At 37.4% G+C, this 18,693-nt stretch overlaps 1 protein-coding gene across 1 annotated transcript; it reads right to left on the bottom strand.

Annotated features, from left to right (window-relative positions):
- Positions 1 to 7,585: 7,585 nt before the first annotated feature.
- On the bottom strand, positions 7,586 to 10,432 carry LOC144343801 (uncharacterized). Its single transcript, XM_078006210.2, has 2 exons — positions 10,227 to 10,432; positions 7,586 to 8,639 (listed from the first exon to the last, which is right to left on the bottom strand). Exons 1-2 carry the CDS (start codon positions 10,278 to 10,280, stop codon positions 8,193 to 8,195), a joined length of 501 nt encoding a protein of 166 aa, XP_077862336.1. The 5' UTR covers positions 10,281 to 10,432; the 3' UTR covers positions 7,586 to 8,192.
- Between the last annotated feature and the right edge of the window lie 8,261 nt (positions 10,433 to 18,693).

Raw genomic sequence — 18,693 nt, 5'->3', positions numbered from 1 at the left:
TTTCAAAATATTCAGTTTCAAAAGTGTAACATTTAAATTCACATCTCGTCTTATTCAAACCCAATGTCTATTTCTTTCTTCTTTGATTGTTTAATAGGTTGAAATGGACAAGGAACACCTGGTATCCGAACCGGAGGAGCTAGCACCACAGCCGATAGTGACACCATCAGTTTCAAACCCTGGCCCTGACACTGAAGTGGTAGAAATGACAATACCAGGGAAAGCAGATACGGTATTTACTGATTTTATTTTGTTGATATTTCAGCACAATTTTCTGGGCGTGGCTATATATTTTAGCTACTTAGATAATTGTTCTGTTAAAAACGAAAAGACACTTTAATATGTCTATGTTGTGATACTGTCATAGCAACAAGATTGTGTGCCGTTAGGGGTCATGAGAAGGATCTATTGATGTTGACCTATCATCATAGTCGAGAATGGTACTTTTGGGTGGTTTTACGTTTATCGATTGTTTTAAGTTTAAATGTTCTGTCAATCACAGGAACATATTTTGGCGGATCCGTCCATAAAAGAAGACCAGAGTTCTTCTGAAATCGTTGAAGTCCCGATAATCCAAGAAAAAAACACTTCACAGATAGAAGCAGAAGCAACAAATAAGATGAAAGTCAAAGTACCGAAACGCAAGACGATAGTTAGCGTAAGTACGTACATGACTAAGAAAACTGTAACGCAAGGCTTCCTGGACGTGTCTCTGATGCTTTCCAATGTGGTAGTTCTACGATTTGTCTTGTTCGGGGCGGAGCCGAACTCGGCTCAATACATTACTTTGATCGTTCTGCTCACCATATCGATTGTGCTTCAGCTTATTGAAGGCACCCTCATGTTTCTGAAAACGAGGCTGGACATTACGGACGAGGAGCAACGATTAACTTGTCATAAAATGACAGATTGTGCAGGACTGACAGTTTTAATTCTCACATTTGTTAATGTGTTTATCTGTGTATTTGCTGCTGGGTTGAGGTGCCCTGAATGTTAGGTTTTTTTTTAAATTGGAAGATGTTGTCATAATTTTTACTACGATTTAAGAACATGATCATTTGTAAATACAATTAATTTACAATTCATGTATGCAACGTATCAGCATTATTTGAAAATAATATTGTCATTATTTATATATGCAATCGTATTATATTCAATTGAAATATTTATATTAAATATATATTAAATTAGTGACCAATCGCTGACAGGATAAAAAAAATGTTTGGCTTGAAATCTTGTAAATTCGACAATTGCATTTATAGTCCTTAATCAATGAGGAGAAGATAAAATTATATAAACATTTAATGCAGACAAACAATAAATTATAATACATTGGGAAATCAATAAGGGCTAAATATATGGACAAAACGGCATGCATTCGAAATTGTTATAAGGAAATTTACTACCCGAAAAACACAACACAAATGACAATAATTGTCAGAACAATTACAAACCAATATAAAATTAAATCAGCGAGAGAAATATATATTGATATAGAGGCACACAGACGTGAAGTGGTGTCTGTATCACAGTGCCTGGTAAAATCAGCAATAGAAAGTCATGTGAACAACAAGACAAGCAACCATAAACCATAGATTAGAAAAACACTGGAGCCAATGAACATTGAAAAGTAAGTCGAAGGGGTTTGGTGAGAAATGAGTGTTGAAAAACGACCAGGGCAGTGGTGTATACAAACTACCAACAGGTGGTACTAGTAGCAGTGAATGTGTATCGATGCCTGCTACGCCAAGAAATTGATAAAGACTTTATACTTAGTGCTATAGAATAAACTGACTTCTTAATGTAAGCACGTGTCTCTCTGGTGATATGTCAAAACCTCGCGATACGTCTGGGTTTATTAATTAATGAATATAAACTAGATTTATTTCTAGGAAGTCTAGAAACAGACGACATGTGTAATTGGTACACTGTATAAACAGCCTTGTCGTAACTTAACAAAAATTACACACACATATATACGTTATTATCCTAGAATATAAATTTGAATATAGTTCCCGTATAATCTAGCTGTGGGCCCAAATCTCTTGTTGTGTCGGTCTTTAATCTTTGTGATGGTATTTCAGTCATTTCTGATACATTTGGTGTCATTACATTTGTCATTTTCAGACATTAGGATTTTTATCTATGGTTCCTTCTGTAGACTTACGTAACACAAACGCGTGCGACGCCAAATTGCATCGCAAATAAAACAATATTTTCTCACATCACATCATCGAAGCTAGCGCCAATCGACAATATGTTTATTAAACACTCAAAAACCAAAAACCTTCCGAGTCCCCGTCTGAACCACACGTAACTCCGGTGGCAGCCTTTTTTCTTCAGGTCTAACGAAGACAATATGACGCCAGTGGAGAAACTATTCCCAATAACTTGTTGGATACTTCCGTAAAGCGAACTGCATGCGTATACTGCCCACATTTTTTTGAGAGAAATGTAGAAATAAATGTCTTTCCATGCACGTAGGATACAAGGAAAATAGACAACAACAATAAACACCATGAAGTCTATAGCAAAATAATTATAGTAGCAGACGACCATTTTCTGTCGTTTTAGCTGTTCCACTTTCCGAAGCAAGTTCTAATACAGTGACATCATTTAGGCAAGTCATTTTGTCCTCGTTCGACATCAAAGAAAACGGTTTAGCCACAGTTAGCTGGCGCACACGTGATAATAAAATAAATACGATATTTACTATACGGGGGCCGCCATCTTGAATGACGCATAAAACTAAATAAGAGACAAGTTGTGAAACGCGTTTTTCAGATACCTACAAATCAGGACAAAAATACCAATCTTTCACAAAAATACGGTCCGTTGGGGTTATATTAAGCCAACCTATAACAAAATTCGGCCGAATTCGTCGTTTTTGTGTGGAAAAATCCCTTGCATACGAACACCTAATTACGCGAAGAACATAGAACACTAAGTCGGGGTATTTGAAACTAAAAATTGGCATTCCAGCACAGCAGCCAATCAGCGACGGCCTAACGCTTAGATTACAATTTCGGTTTCAAATACCCCGGCTTAGTGTTCTATGTTCTTCGCGTAATTAGGTGTTCGTATGCAAGGGATTTTTCCACACAAAAACGATGAATTCGGCCGAATTTTGTTATCGGTTGGCTTAATATAACCCTAACGGACCGTATTTTTGTGAAAGATTGGTATTTTTGTCCTGATTTGTAGGAATCTGAAAAACGCGTTTCACAACTTGTCTCTTGTTTAGTTTTATGCGTCATTCAAGATGGCAGCCCCCATATAGTAAATATCGTATTTATTTTATTGTCACGTGTGCGCCAGCTGACTGTGGGTTTAGCGCGGGTAAGTGTTTAATAAACATACTATCGATTGGCGATAGTTTCTGCTATGTGAAAATGGTGTACTTTTATCGACTTTTTCTTGCGACGCCATTAAGTCTATGGGGGAATCATATCTCACAAAAAGAGTTATGGACCCACTGTCAGCTACTTATAATCAAGACATGATCAGTTGTCTGGAATCAAAACAATCGATACATATTGATTCTATTTACAATACAATGTAAGGTATCACGTTATGATATTACAATACAATCAGAATCGCACGTTATCAGTGTTGACCTGTCATCTCCCAGTGCCCGCATAAGATTATCATCACCCGTGCCGTCTACCATCATATCTACGTCTAATAATAAAACAAACATGTTATGAGACTGTGTCATTTGCACGTCAACATCTACATTAAATATAACATATTTTCAGTAGCAACAACTACGACAAACTTCTTCGCACCTAGTGTACATGTATGAGATTACGGGACATATCGACCACCTTTGCTTGCGACGAAGTGTTAGGGAGTAGAAGTTAATGCAGCAGTGATGGAAAAAGAACAAGGGGTTAGTTAAACATTGTTCAAGTTATCTGCATTGACAATCCCATGCCCTCCGCTACATCTTGCAACAAATCACCGAGTTTTATAAATGTTGTTTAAAACTATCACACTGAGTTTGTCTGAGTATTAGAAAGAATCGCAAGACTTCGAGATGATTAGAAAACGAGGTTTATGATTCCGGCGCATAAAAGCTATTTGAATGACGTAATTATCTTTACAAATGCGTCAATACAAACTAAATATATTGAAGCGGGTTGGTCGCCGCGCAGCGCGTGTTCGAATTTCATGTAAATAAACAATGTATTTTACACGCGTTGTATATCGAACCATCCCATATCGAACAGGACGCGGCGCGACGACCTCCGCCCTTTAAACAATTTAGTTTTCAAGCAATCATTGGTGTGAATTATTGATGTGATGACATCCCATATTTAATTATTCATTCACAGGGTCAACGGGAAAAAGAATATTTGCTGGCTCAGGTTGGTCAACAGAAAAGTGCAGCACCACCGTCAGATGTACCGAACGAGAGTCAAGCCAAGGACGCCCAGCATGGCTCCTCGGTGACTACCAAGCGAGTAGGAAGCATCAATTCATATGGCTCGAAGAAAACAGTGTCCCAGGGTTTGGTGGACGTCTCACTTCTTACGTCTAACGTTGTCATATTGCGATTTGTTCTGGCCGGCGCCGTTCCCAACACCTCACAATACTATTTATTGCTAATTCTTTTGTCTCTTTCAATTTTCATACAATTTGTAGTCGCCATATTGCTTTTTCTCAAATTGAGATTGGACATTTCTGTTTTGGAAGAGAGAGAGAGAGCTAACATATACAACGACTGTGCGATGCTTTTGGTTATGTTTCTCACGGTCATCAATATTTTTATATGTGTGTTTTCTGCTGAGGTGAAGTGCCCTGTGTGTTCACTCGTAAATCTACGTCGTAGCAACGTCACCATGGAGTGAGTATATATCGATGATTTAACAACGCCTTAGTCTGTCGGTTCAGTGGAAATGACGTGTTTTATATCGTCAGTTATTGACTGTGAATATTTTCATATTCACTGCTAATTCATGAATATCTCTACTGTTTTGTAGCAAACATCCACTAACTCGAACATTCTTCCACAAAATATCAAAAGAATTCACTGATTTATATCTATCTAATCAACGATATTCTAAGTTATTTGTTTCGGATTTCCGGATTTCGGCTTTCATCAATTATTATATTAAAAATTGGTTGATGTTACGTGTATTTTCTCAAAGTATATTCACTTATTGAATAGAGCAGTTCCCTCACATTACGTTATAGAATGCTTGTTCAAGTTTCAAATTTTATATCAAAAAAGTTGTTTTTCAAACAAATATTTACGGATTTATATAATAATTCAAACAATGACATTAACTACTAGAGTTGGCTGTTTACTTGGTACTATTCAGAAAATGACGTATCTAAGTAAAATAGTTACGCAAAGTGTCATGCTACTCAACGCAGCATAATATTTGTATGCTATGTCTTATTAATTAACCTAATTGCATATATATTCAAATATGTGACCGACGTTTTTATGAAATTTCTTTAATCTATATAAATCTATATTATTGTACATATTAAATTCTATCTATATGTCAAATGCCATGATTTTGTCGTATTTTGAACAATATTTCAGCTCCTTCCGGCTGAACTATAACAAACAAACACCAACGGCACTATTTTGCTGTGATTTCAAATCCAATGCGCCCTTCTAATGAAATACGAGTTTTGTCCTGGGTGCAACGTACATATATTACCGCCGGTAACTACTTTGATACCTTCAAATCACCAAAGAAATTACATAGTTAAAGTTTAGTAGCATCTCAGATTGTTGGTCTGCGCACACTCACAGTCGCCATCTTTGTTCATATGAGTCCCATATCTCGCGCATGTGTGACACGACGACCACCGCCCCTCAAAACAATAAATATAGAGACCAAATTACAATTTTGGTTTCAAAGATAAAATAAGATTTTCAAAACAATATTTTTTTTTCGTTATGGTATTACAATACAACCAGAAATGCACGTTATCAGTATTGACCTGTCACCCATCAGTGCCCGCATAATATAAGATTATCATCATCTATAGTCAGCCAGTCAGTCAGTCTACCGTCATATTATTCACGTCTAATAATAAAACAAACATGTTACACGTCAACATAGCCATTAAATATAACGTATTTTCAGCAGCAACAACTACGACAAACTTCATCGCACCTAGTGTAGATGTATGTACAAGAGTACAAGAGGTTAATTAATTAGTGGCGAAGTTATCAAATCACATCGTGTTCGTTTAACAGAATCGGAAGTGATCACTTGAACTGAGAGCTGAATAGAAAATGAGGTTTATGGTTCCGGGTCAAATCAGTTACGTGACGAATATTTTGAATGACGTAATACTAACTAAATATATTAAGAGTAATTTAGTTCTCAAGCAAGTATTTGTTTCAAATTAATGGTGTAATGATGTCCCATTTTTTTCTTTATTATTCCTACGTGAGAGAGACAGCTGTAAGAATTTAAGGTACCATCGATTATACCGAGCGAGACTAAAGACAACAATCCCCAGCAATACTCCATACGTCTAAGACTAAAATATGTATTTTCGGTAAAATCAGACCTTGTGTTAGAGTTTTCATACCAGACTCTGTTCGATAAAGAGGGCGCTGTCCCACCGATGCCGAAGGACACTAAGGACTGCCATAATTCACCAGGATGCATCATGCATATCTTTACACGCGACGATACTCATATTCGATGGTTCGAACCATCATAACTAATTTTCATGAATTGAACAAATGACCAATTTGAACGAAACGAAGTTCCTCACGACATATCGGCAAAAAGCATTACAATCACGTAATACAAAGATATACCGTGTATCTGTGCTCTACATATTGTTTCCTGTAAGCGATCTTAATTCTCTTTGGGTAATTCTGTCTAGAAGTAGGCAAACATAAACAGACGTTGAACGCCCCGTTACAGCGTAACAGCACTGCACCGCTCTGTGTTTTATATGTGGGTTCCATACGACGTACACAACGCGTGTTTACACGAATTCCCAACGTGCACTAGATAACGACTGGGCGCTCTAATTTTCATTTATATTTTTCTATCCAAATTAAGCAAGGAACATTTCTTAAATCCAACCCTTCCTTTAGAGTCATACAACACGCACTATTCTCATAAATACATTGCGCGGTTTTTGACTACGATAGATTTATCTCGCTGTATATTTCACATCGATTACAGATTTGTTGTCTGAATATTTATTTATTTCCGGTAACAGCAATTACAATTTTTTTTTGGAAGAGATGTTGCTAGCTATTTGTCAGAATTATGACGCGCGTCATACTGGAACAGGTGAATCGCACGTTTTTTCAATGTTGTCTAAATTACTCTTCGACGACTCTACTTCCAGTGAAATTGCATTTGTTACAGTGTACAGTGTGTGGAGATAACGAACGATTTATGGTAAATTCAATTTTAAATATTTCAATTATTATGGTAAGTGGTGATGCAGACAGAGACAAATTGACGCTGCCAAACTATGTACTGATTATTAATATTATTACTAATGTAAGGTTATCACCACGAGAATACCATTGTTTGTGAAATTAATTCTTGTTTAGAACATCAACAAAAAAGACGAAGGAATGGTATCCATATAATTATTCTATTTTATTGACAGGTTATAGTTATAAATCACATATCAACTAATCACACTGTTCACATTGTTCACATTGTATCAGAGGCGGCGGAACGAAATCGTGCATGTGGGGGGGCTTATTATTTTGAAAAATGTGGAAATCTAAACCCTCTGAAACGCTATTTCCTGCATTTTTAAGGAAAGTTTTGCTAACATAAAGGATTTCAGCTTGTTTCGCCCCCAAATTGTTTTTCGGGGAGGCAATTGACGCCCCCTGCCCCCGTCCCCCGGTGCCGCCGCCATTGTTGTATACAGATATGCACGGTGATTCCGGTTGATGCGATATTAAGGAGTTAGTCGCAAACTATGGGGGTGGGTAGATTTGGAGAAAAACCCACCCACAGTTATTGTTAAAACAACAAATCTTACCGAGAAAAGGGAAAGATAATACATTTTCACTGGTCAACCAAATATATAATGAGTTAAACAACACAACGTATACTAAATTATTTTCACTATATTACAGTATATGTCACTAATATAATACAGAAGTTATACAACGGGATATTAATCACGTTTTCCACATCAATTTTCTAGGATTGTATGTGCCATGCTACTTCTTAATTGAAACCACTTATGCCAACATTAATTACATTAATAATGAAACTGGTGACACCAGTAGCTTTGTTTAAATCATTTGCCTCCTCCTTCTCCTCTTCGTCTTGCATATTCTTCCCCATGGCAACCAAACTCATAATTCCATTGATAATTTGTAGTAGGATGGAGAGTACCAGGAGCACGACCAGTACCCAGAAGAACATGTTGCCAGCTGCTCCGGTAATGACCAAACTTCGAAGGCTGGTGCAGTTTCTTGTCAGTAAGGCAAAATCCGTCAGTCCAGCAGAGACATTCTTTGTGGTAGAGTAGGCGCTTGGGTTGTATTTGGTCTTTTTGTTTTTAAAAAGACCCGTCTTAGGTGGCTTCCCGCTTTCTCCGAGTTTAGTGTTAACTAGTGGTACATTATCGCTAACTCCACTTGCCGCTGCTATGGAATCGTATCCTTCTGCCTTTTATAGTGAAAGTGAGAACAAAATACGAGTAAGTAACGATAAAAAGATATAGAAAAGACTATAAAGAACACTAGAAATGCAAAGTGTTGTGGATGTTATAGTGATTTTTGATTTACGGATATGTAGAACGAAATTACATTAACGAATGTGACTGATAACGTTTACTAGCAACCCGTTGGCAGGCCAGTCACACTGGTCCTCACTACAAGAGGTTATGACCCCCCCGCCAAATGCTAAGGAAAACTGAAACTGAAAATATATATACATATTTACATGAAATATTGTCCACCTATGTGGATCTGTTTTTGCGGAAATTTTACGACCTTATGCCTTTACTGACGTCAACCAAACTTGTTATGTGGGAAGTTGGCGCCCAAGGCTGACATGTACTACTACTTTCCCAAGTTTAATAACAAGGAAGAATCGTTATTTGAGTGAATGGCCCTTACAGTACCAGTGCCATTGAGTGTGTTCTATAACGGTTTAATTCTCAGTTTATTAAACGTCACATCAGATACCCGTGATCGTCACGTTCACAAACTTTTCAACCAAGCAAAAACACACACAGATGGTATCGTGTCAACCTCTCTCAGCTCCCTCGTGGAGAACTGACTTTATTGCCTTTTTAAATCCTAATCTACTACATGGAAGTTTTAAGATCTTGAGGTGTGGCCTCCACACATTCCACTCATGTAGACAATCACACACAAAGTATTTAACACGTCATTATGTGCTTGATTAATTGGTCACTATATTGGAAGACTACTCATGTAAAACACCGTCAGGATATACTCGTGAGGTGTCAGGGTTATCATGTGTAGTAAAAAAACAGTCCGTTAGCAAAGTTTATATCTGTAATTAGTTTCAATCACTGATTCGATCTCCGCCCAGTCTTTCACCAATCATCAAGCCATAATCAGTGAGTTTCGTCGTAATTGCCAAAACACGAATCGATATATAAACCCATGAAAACATAATCATGACAGTTCTGTTACCATACATTATACACTTTCCAATGCGAGATTTAAAAACATTCTGCACTAGCTATATACAATCACCTCAGCGGAATTATTGTGGTTACCATGTTGTAAAACATGTTGTTGGTTGATGTTAGTGTAGTGACAGTTGCTGCCAGTCGGACGAGAACAAAATTGCAAAGCTAGCAACTCTAAACCGTTGCTAAAGCTATTCGGTCGAAATACGAAAATGACCTATCAGCAATCTCCCATCACCCAAATTATACTTTATTATCAACAATATTTTAGCAGGGATTTCAAAATCGTATTAAATATGTGTGTAATAAATGTTGTTAGTTATATGACGTCATACATATATAGAGAGAAACAAACATGGCGGAAACATCGCGTTATTACATCACACCCGATCGAAAACTAAAGTAAACATTTCCTTTCGCCAAGGAGTTATAATGACGTTACTCAGAAATGCTTTCGAATATCGTTCATCCTGCGTAAAAACGGGAATAAAAGATGGTAAGGACTGTTCGGTTCCATGACACTATGCCGAGAAGGGACTCGATATAAACAGATGATTTGTTGCCTTAATTTGATTTAAAATAATACGTACCGTGGTCGGATCCAAATATTGCAGTTCGACGTCATCAGTTCCCTCAGTTGTCATCTTGTATTTTAAGAATAAAGACTCAGTTTTGAGAACAAAATTGAGACAGTGCCACACACACACAACGTGCCTTGTAACGCGGGTTAAATATGGATTAACTGTAAATGTATTTTATTTCTGTCTGATGGATTATCTCCACAAGGAAAATGGTAATAAATAAATAAATACCAGAACATACACACTGCAATAAATTGGACATCCATTAAATAAGAAAACATGAAACATGTGATGCATAAGCACAGTAAATTAACAACCAAGTTACTGCTAATTTGAATATTACAAAACAAGTCAATTTATTCCAGTAACCTACCATAACATGGTGAGGTTTAACTACGTGAAATCAACACGGTTTAAGATTTTCTGGGCGATTACGTTTTATGAAGGTATATTCATCATTCATGATGTGTCATTTGAGTTAACATCTAACCAATTTTAAACACAACTAAATGAATTTTATGTTACATTTGAGTGCGATTTTTTCGACGATATGGCTGTGTAATCAATACACAACATGACAAATACGAGTAAACACAGGGATATATTGAGCATGCGCAGAGTGAGATCTGTGTTATATATACACATATGACGTAAACCGGCAAATTATAAATAAATATATTCCCAAATCCGAGTTTGCACGGTATTTTTAAAGGCATAAAGGTTCCATGCGCGACTGAGACTCAGTCACGGAGTGGCAGACAACATAGAGATAAAGACTTTCCGTTTTCGACAATATAAAATTCATGTGTTTTGAAAACTGATTTTGACAACTGAATTCAGAAATATAATATTAATAATATTTCATAGCAAAATGTATACTCGCACCAATAATAATTTTCACAGATACCGATTACACTTGAAAAATGTAGTCTGTTATATTCCCGATATATATGTAATTTATTTGTCTTGAATTATGACTAAAAGAAGATGATTACAATTACCAACTATGTAGTGAGTACAATAGGTCATGTATGAACAATAACTTTAATAACTAAATCTTTATCTTCGTGTCTAGTATTGATGTATTAATTGTTTAGCACTAACAGGACCGCTTTTCAACATGAAAAGTGAGTGAAAGACATGTGGATGAGGTATGATGTACGTGTGTAGTTTGAACGTGATTGTCAAATCGTGTCAGGTACCAGAATTGTATTCTTCCATTTCAAATCCGATCTGCATTAGTGTGTTTTAGGTTTAAATGACATTCCTCTATTCAAGGTTCGGCCATTTTGAAACGAATGCATGTATATATGACGTCATGTGTGTATGTCAAGCTTTATTTTGATGCATTTTAGCATTACTGAGCATGTTATTGCGCATATACGTAAGGCATCATTATGGGAGATAACTTCTCTTTATATATAATGGGAATTATTATTATTTGGAAACAGATTAAAACATATGTATTTGTTAACGTTTTAACAATATCACAATAACAATAGTAATATATAACTTCGAATAATTTCGAAATATGAAGGAATAACTTCACCACACAAGCCAGTCATATGACAATTTGTGCTTACAACTGGTTTTTAATCCGTGTCGAAAACGTGCACAGAATGGTCGTTTTGTGCACGTTTTCGACACGGCTTATCAGTTACCTCAAGTGCCAAATCCATGAAATAAACAACCAATGTCAATAGAGTAGCCTAGGTGTTAAAAATGGATTAAGTACTGGCAAACCAACTTCTGCATAGGTATGTTTCTAAACGCTTGCTTTTTAGCTGATTTAGTCATCATTTTTGAACTCAGAAGCCCGCAAAACCTAATATTACATGTGAGAACGAAACAAATCCGTCGAGATTTCACGTTTTCCCGTAAAAGGGATGCTGGCTGTTCCCTCTCTGGACTCCCTCCCCGCGTATACTAGTACTGGTACTACGATAGACAATATAGTAGGAAAGACAAGCAACTCCAGCCACAGGGAGCCCAGGAACTATAACCAACTGTAATACGCAGGCTCTATGAGCGGGGGGGGGGGGGTATCGACTGGTATCTAGTGTAAGAAATAGACAAGGGATGAAGGCTCCAGCCAGCTCACATTTTTTAAACTCGAAAAAACAGACGAAACAAATAAAAAATAACATCTAAAAAAAATACCAGGTTGAAGAATATTAGTTGCTCCTTCGAATTTCGCCAAAGCCTTACCTACATTTTACCGATATCTGAATAATAAACCAAGAAAACTACACAAATTGACTCCATTTAGGAATTCCTAACGGTTAGTCTGAACGCACGACACCGTTGGAGGCGTGACCTGTTCAGCATTTGTCAACAACCAATCACAAGACTGGTTACGAACCAGTTGAACAAGGCTAACCGAGTCGTGACCTCGATGTGGTTCGTAACCAGTCTTGTGATTGGTTGTTGACAAATGCTGAACAGGCCACGCCTCCAACTGTGCCGTGCGTTCGGGCAAACCGTTAGGAATTCCTAAATGGAGTAAATTTGTGTAGTTTTCTTGATTTATTCTGCAGATATCGGTAAAATGTGGGTAGGGCTTTGGCGAAATTTGAAGAAGCAACTAATATTCTTCAACCTGGTATTTTTTTTATATTTTATTTTTCATTCTTTTCGTCTGTTTTTTCGAGTTTAAAAAATGTGAGCTGGCTGGAGCCTTCATCCCTTGTCTATTTCTTACACTAGATACCAGCCGATATCCCCCCCCCCCGCTCATAGAGACTGCGTATTACAGTTGGTTATAGTTCCTGGGCTCCCTGTGCTTTTACAGTGATGAATATTGCGTTCGAGTTGAGTTACTAGTAATTACAAGCCTGATTTACATTTTCCTTGTGGTGTTTTTCGTCAATGTATTAAATATAAGTGCGTTGGGAAACATCATAACAAGCCGGTAGACTGGTTGGCGATCCGCTCCGCTCAAAAACAAGCAACATGTTTTTTTGGTTGTTTCCATGGTGACATAAACGTGAAGCTGACGTCGGTTTATAACTAATACGCAGTTCGCAAACACAATTCAGTCTTTAGAAGTCACTTAGTTTAGTACTAGGACCACAGTTACTCTCTCCTAGTAGAGTTACTGTGCTAGGACGTATTCTGCTGTTACATTTATTATTTCCAACCGTTTTGCGATAGCATTTTTTAGAATGAAGCGTTTCCCGTAAATGCTGGAAAGCGAAATAATGAAATAACGAAATGGTAAATATTTACCTAAATTGTGTTGACCTTCATAACAATATACTTCATAATGCAAAACACTAGTCACAGTGAGTAATTTAAATATACGACTCCTAATCGAAAAATATGACCACAGTCCAGAATTTCAGACGGATATTAAGCAACCTAAGAGCATATCAGAAGCATTTACTCTAAAATATAAAAAAGAACTGCAGTCAAAAGTCAAGAATGCCAGCAAATAAAGGACTCTGTCCCACAATCCTTTGTGTGCGTTATTACGGACACGCGCACAAAACTGTACCACTACCACGCTTGTCAAATCTGGGTCAAATGTACAGTACGCTACTATCTTGCCACAGATTGTTTAGTAGTGGAGTGTTCGGTGACCATTGAATTAGCCCGTGATTCATATTTTATGTGTATTAATTTATTCATCAATTTTCGTGACTGACAGTACTGCCCAAATTTTAGTCAAAAAACGCAACGGGTGAAACGGAAGAGCATCGCCAGGCGATGGACGCAGGGCTCTTTGGCAATGACCGCATATAGAGGTCAAAATACGCGTTAAATTTGGCTCTTCCCTTTCGCCCCCTCCGGAATGTTCTACTTTTGCAGCCTAATAGTAGGTTTTTCGAAAAACGTCTAAAAAACACAAGAATTAGTAGAAATGTTTCTGTTTTGGGCGGATTATTGATAGAGAATAATGTCTTTATTACAAAAATGCTGAAAAACCGTGAGTTGTTGCCTTAGTTATTTTTTTATTGGCGAAAAACTGCGAACTCCGCAAATTTGGTTGCACAACTTCCCTTTATCATATACACCCAGCGACACCGATGCCAGCTGACTGTGTACAAAACTGGTAGGAGGTAATACATTTGGGGCGAAAGTATTCAAAAATCAGTTTTTGGATGTTGCAATGGCAGTGGTGGGCCAGGATTTTTTTCCAATTAGTGACGGCACGACCTACCTGTGGAGTATGAACAAAACCAGCCGAGCCGTTGCTGGTGAAAAGTTACCCCAACTTTAGGGTCAAATTTCTCGGTAATGAAAACAGATATCAAAAATTCAAATGGTAACTTTGTGCCCACACTCAAGCTGAGTAGAATGAGCTATGTTTGAAGTGTTTCATCCCAAATTTGTAGGAGGAGATACATTTGGCGCGAAGCTATCCAAAAATCAGTTTTTTGGCTGTTGCTATGGCAACAGTGGTCTCAAAAATTTTTTTTCAGATTTTTCCTTATAACTAGGGTTAAGGTGTGACCTACCTGCCAAGTTTGAACGAAATCGGCCAAGCCAAAAAAGTCACAGAAGAAATAATACGTGAACACTGGAAATGTACACACACACACAAAACGACAAGCCGGTAGGCTGGTTGGCGATCCGCTCCGCTCAAAAACAAGCACCATGTTTTTGGCTGTTTCCATGGTGTGACATAAACGCGAAGCTAACGTCGGTTTATAACTAATACGAAGTTCGCAAACACCATTCAGTTTTTGGAAGTCACTTAGTTTATTACAAGGACTGCAATCACTCTCCTAGTCGAGTGATTGTGCTAGGACGTATTCTGCTGTTACATTTATTATTTCCAACCGTTTTGCGATAGCATTTTCTAGAATGAAGCGTTTCCTGTAAATGCTGGAAAGCGAAATAATGAAATAACGAGATGGTAAATATTTACCTAAAGTACAGTGAGTTGACCTTCATAATAATATACTTCATAATGCAAAACATTAGTCACGGTGAGTTATTTAAATATACGACTCCTAATCGAAAAATATGACCACAGTCCAGAATTTCAGACGGATATTAAGAAACCTAAGAGCATATCAAAAGCATTTACTTTAAAATATAAAAAAGAACTGCAGTCAAAAGTCAAGAATGCCAGCAAATAAAGGCCCCACAATCCTTTGTGCGCGTTATTATGGACACGCGCAAAAAACTGTACCACGCTTGTCAAATCTGGGTCAAATATACAGTACGCTACTATCTTGCCACAGTGGAGTGTTCGGTGACCATTGAATTAGCCCGTGATTCATATTTTATGTGTATTAATTTATTCATCAATTTTCGTGACTGACAGTACTGCCCAAATTTTAGTCAAAAAAACGCAACTGGTGAAACGGAAGAGCATTGCCAGGCGATGGACGCGGGGCTCTTTGGCGACAACCGCATAGAGGTCAAAATACGCGTTCTATTTTTAGGCGTTAAATATGGCTCTTCCATTTCACCCCCTCCGGAATGTTCTACTTTCACAGCCTAATCGCAGGTTTTTCGAAAAACGTCGAAAAAACACAAGAATTAGTAGAAATGTTCCTGTTTTGGGCGGATTATTGATGGAGAATAATGTCTTTATTACAAAAATGCTGAAAAACCGTGAGTTGTTGCCTTAGTTATTTTTTTATTGGCGAAAAACTGCGAACTCGGCAAATTTGGTTGCACAACTTCCCTTTATCATATACACCCAGCGACACCGATAAAACTGGTAGGAGGTAATACATTTGGGGCGAAAGTATTCAAAAATCAGTTTTTGGATGTTGCAATGGCAATGGTGGGCCAGGATTGTTTTCCAATTAGTGACGGCACGACCTACCTGTGAAGTATGAACAAAACCGGCCCAGCGGAAACAATCACAGAGGAGTTAAAAGCCGTTGCTGGTGAAAAGTTACCCCAACTTTAGGGTCAAATTTCTCGGTAATGAAAACAGATATCAAAAATTCAAATGGTAACTTTGTGCCCACACTCAAGCTGAGTAGAATGAGCTATGTTTGAAGTATTTTATCCCAAATTTGTAGGAGGAGATACATTTGGCGCGAAGCTATCCAAAAATCAGTTTTTTGGCTGTTGCTATGGCAACGGTGGACCAAAAAATTTTTCCAGATTTTTCCTTATAACTAGGGTTAAGGTGTGACCTACCTGCCAAGTTTGAACGAAATCGGCCAAGCCAAAAAAATCACAGAAGAAATAATACATGAACACTGGAACACTGGAAATGTACACACACAGACACACACACAAAACGACAAAAGTGATTATAAGGGCAATCCTAGCGGAGCGGATCGCCAACAAAAGTGATTATAAGGGCAATCCTAGCGGAGCGGATCGCCAATTATATTGCCGGTAAGACTGTGTCACAACGCGTTCTATTTATTTCCAACGCGCGTGGTCGGCGCCTCTGATTGCGTTTATTTTGTATTTTTATTTTCGAAATGTATCACTGCCTGCGTTTTTTGTGTGTGTTATGCTCGCAACTGAACGTCCAAGCTGACCTTGTTTTGGCTGTATTTTTGGAAAGCTTATTGTATGAATTTTTTTTTAAGTATTTTTTTTATGGTCACTGTAGTTCGAAATATGCACAAAAATGTGTATTTTTGGTGCAAAGTGATTTAAGAAAAATTAGCTCCTAAACCATGCTTCTGTTTCCTGTCAAAATTGGTTTACGGGTACATCTGTTTACTATGAAGAAAGTGCCGTCTTGAAAACGGTCTGTTTTTAGGCGGCGAGAGTGGTGAACTCTCGCGAATTGCGTAATTTCGTTGATGAGAGTCGCCTACGGTATTCCATGGGTATTCTAAATGGCCGTTGCTGATCACGAGTTCCCGTGTGTAGATGATTTGCTCGATGTTTTTTTTTTCGGATTTTGATGGCGGTGGAAATGATAGTGAAGAAGATCCAAACGCAGTAGACACAGCAATTCATGTTAACAACTCTGTGTGTGTGTGTGATTCAGAGCACGGACATCAACATCGAAAATAGCGAAGATTTGCGTTTTCGTGATCGACACGTAAAAGAAACCCTTTGAAACGCTAGCAAAAAACCGAAAATAGTGAAAATAAAATAATAAAGACAATCGTGCCTCATTTATTCACAAGTATTCGAGTTATTTTGTTGAAATTATTAATAAAAACAGGGTATAACGTAGGTAGACGTGCATTCAGGCTGAAAGACTGGACGTGTAGTCAAGATGGCGACAGACATGAAAACGGAATGAAAGTCTATTAAAATTATGCGAGACAGACAACAACAAAAAACAAGTGTAGTCAGTGAAAATAACAAAATTTGACGATTCATGCATCATGAAAACAATAATATTCGTGTATTTTGTCGAATACGGGGTACAAACTTAGACATGCATTCCGTTTGAAAGAGTGTGAATAAGTAGTCAAGATGACGACAGACATGAAAACGGACGGATTGAAAGTTAATTTCAAAATAAGACAGAGAACAACAAAAAACGAGCACAGTCGGTGGAAAATAACATAATAAGAAGATTCATGCATCATGAAAACTAAAATATTCGAGTATTTTGTCGAAAACGGGGTACAACCTTAGACATGAATTCCGGTTGAAAGGGTGTGAGCTATAGTCAAGATGGTGACAGACGAGAGAACATACGGATTCAAAGTCTGTTTGAAAAAAAAAATGCGTGGCAGAGAAAAATAAAAAACGAGCATAGTCGGTAAACAATAACATAATAAGATTCATGCACCATGAAAACAAAAATATTCAAATATTTTGTCGAAAACGGGGTACGGACTGAATATAACATGTACGGAAACATTACCGCCGTCTGAAACTAACTTTTAATTTTATTTAATTAAACAGGAACATATATATTAAAAGTCACATTTTTTTACTAGTGAACCACGTTCACGAGAACATTTGATAGCTATTGTGTGTTCGGAAGATGCGTATTGCGGAAAGATACTTGTAGTTCGATACGAAAGTAGTGACATCGCATCGAAGTAAATATGACGTCATTGTTTACTTGCTCATCATAATATTCCAGCCCAGCTTACGTTGGGCATACGGCGTTTGACATTGGTGTTACTATACTACTATACTGTCTATGGTTAAACATGGCCCAAATTGATAGGGAGTAAAACACGGAAGTGGAAGAGCTGTCCATGCATTGACCAATCACACAAGAGCTCACAAACACCAACGAAATATTTGTTGTTGTACTTAACAAAGGGGTTTGGCACTAAAAACAATGGAACGTTTATAGGCTTAACGTTGGATTTAGATCGTGTTATAATCCAAATCCCCTACTAAGACTTGTAAGCACCAATTTTCATATGGTGTTAAAATACAAATGTTGACTATTTTCCCATGCCATTTCTATTTCTTGCATAGTCCGGGGACCGCAATCGTCTACTATTCACTGAATACGTGTTCATATGTGTTACATGAAGTATAATAATACATGTGCCTGAACGTGGTCGATAAATTACAGTAGTCTTGTGTTATAAGATAAACAATTAAGTAAAAACACACAATGTAT

The sequence above is a fragment of the Saccoglossus kowalevskii genome, chromosome 12 (genome assembly GCF_978046115.1).
Source record: "Saccoglossus kowalevskii chromosome 12, keSacKowa6.1, whole genome shotgun sequence".
NCBI classification, from domain to species: domain Eukaryota; kingdom Metazoa; phylum Hemichordata; class Enteropneusta; family Harrimaniidae; genus Saccoglossus; species Saccoglossus kowalevskii.
This window is presented reverse-complemented; position numbering and strand designations above follow the sequence as displayed.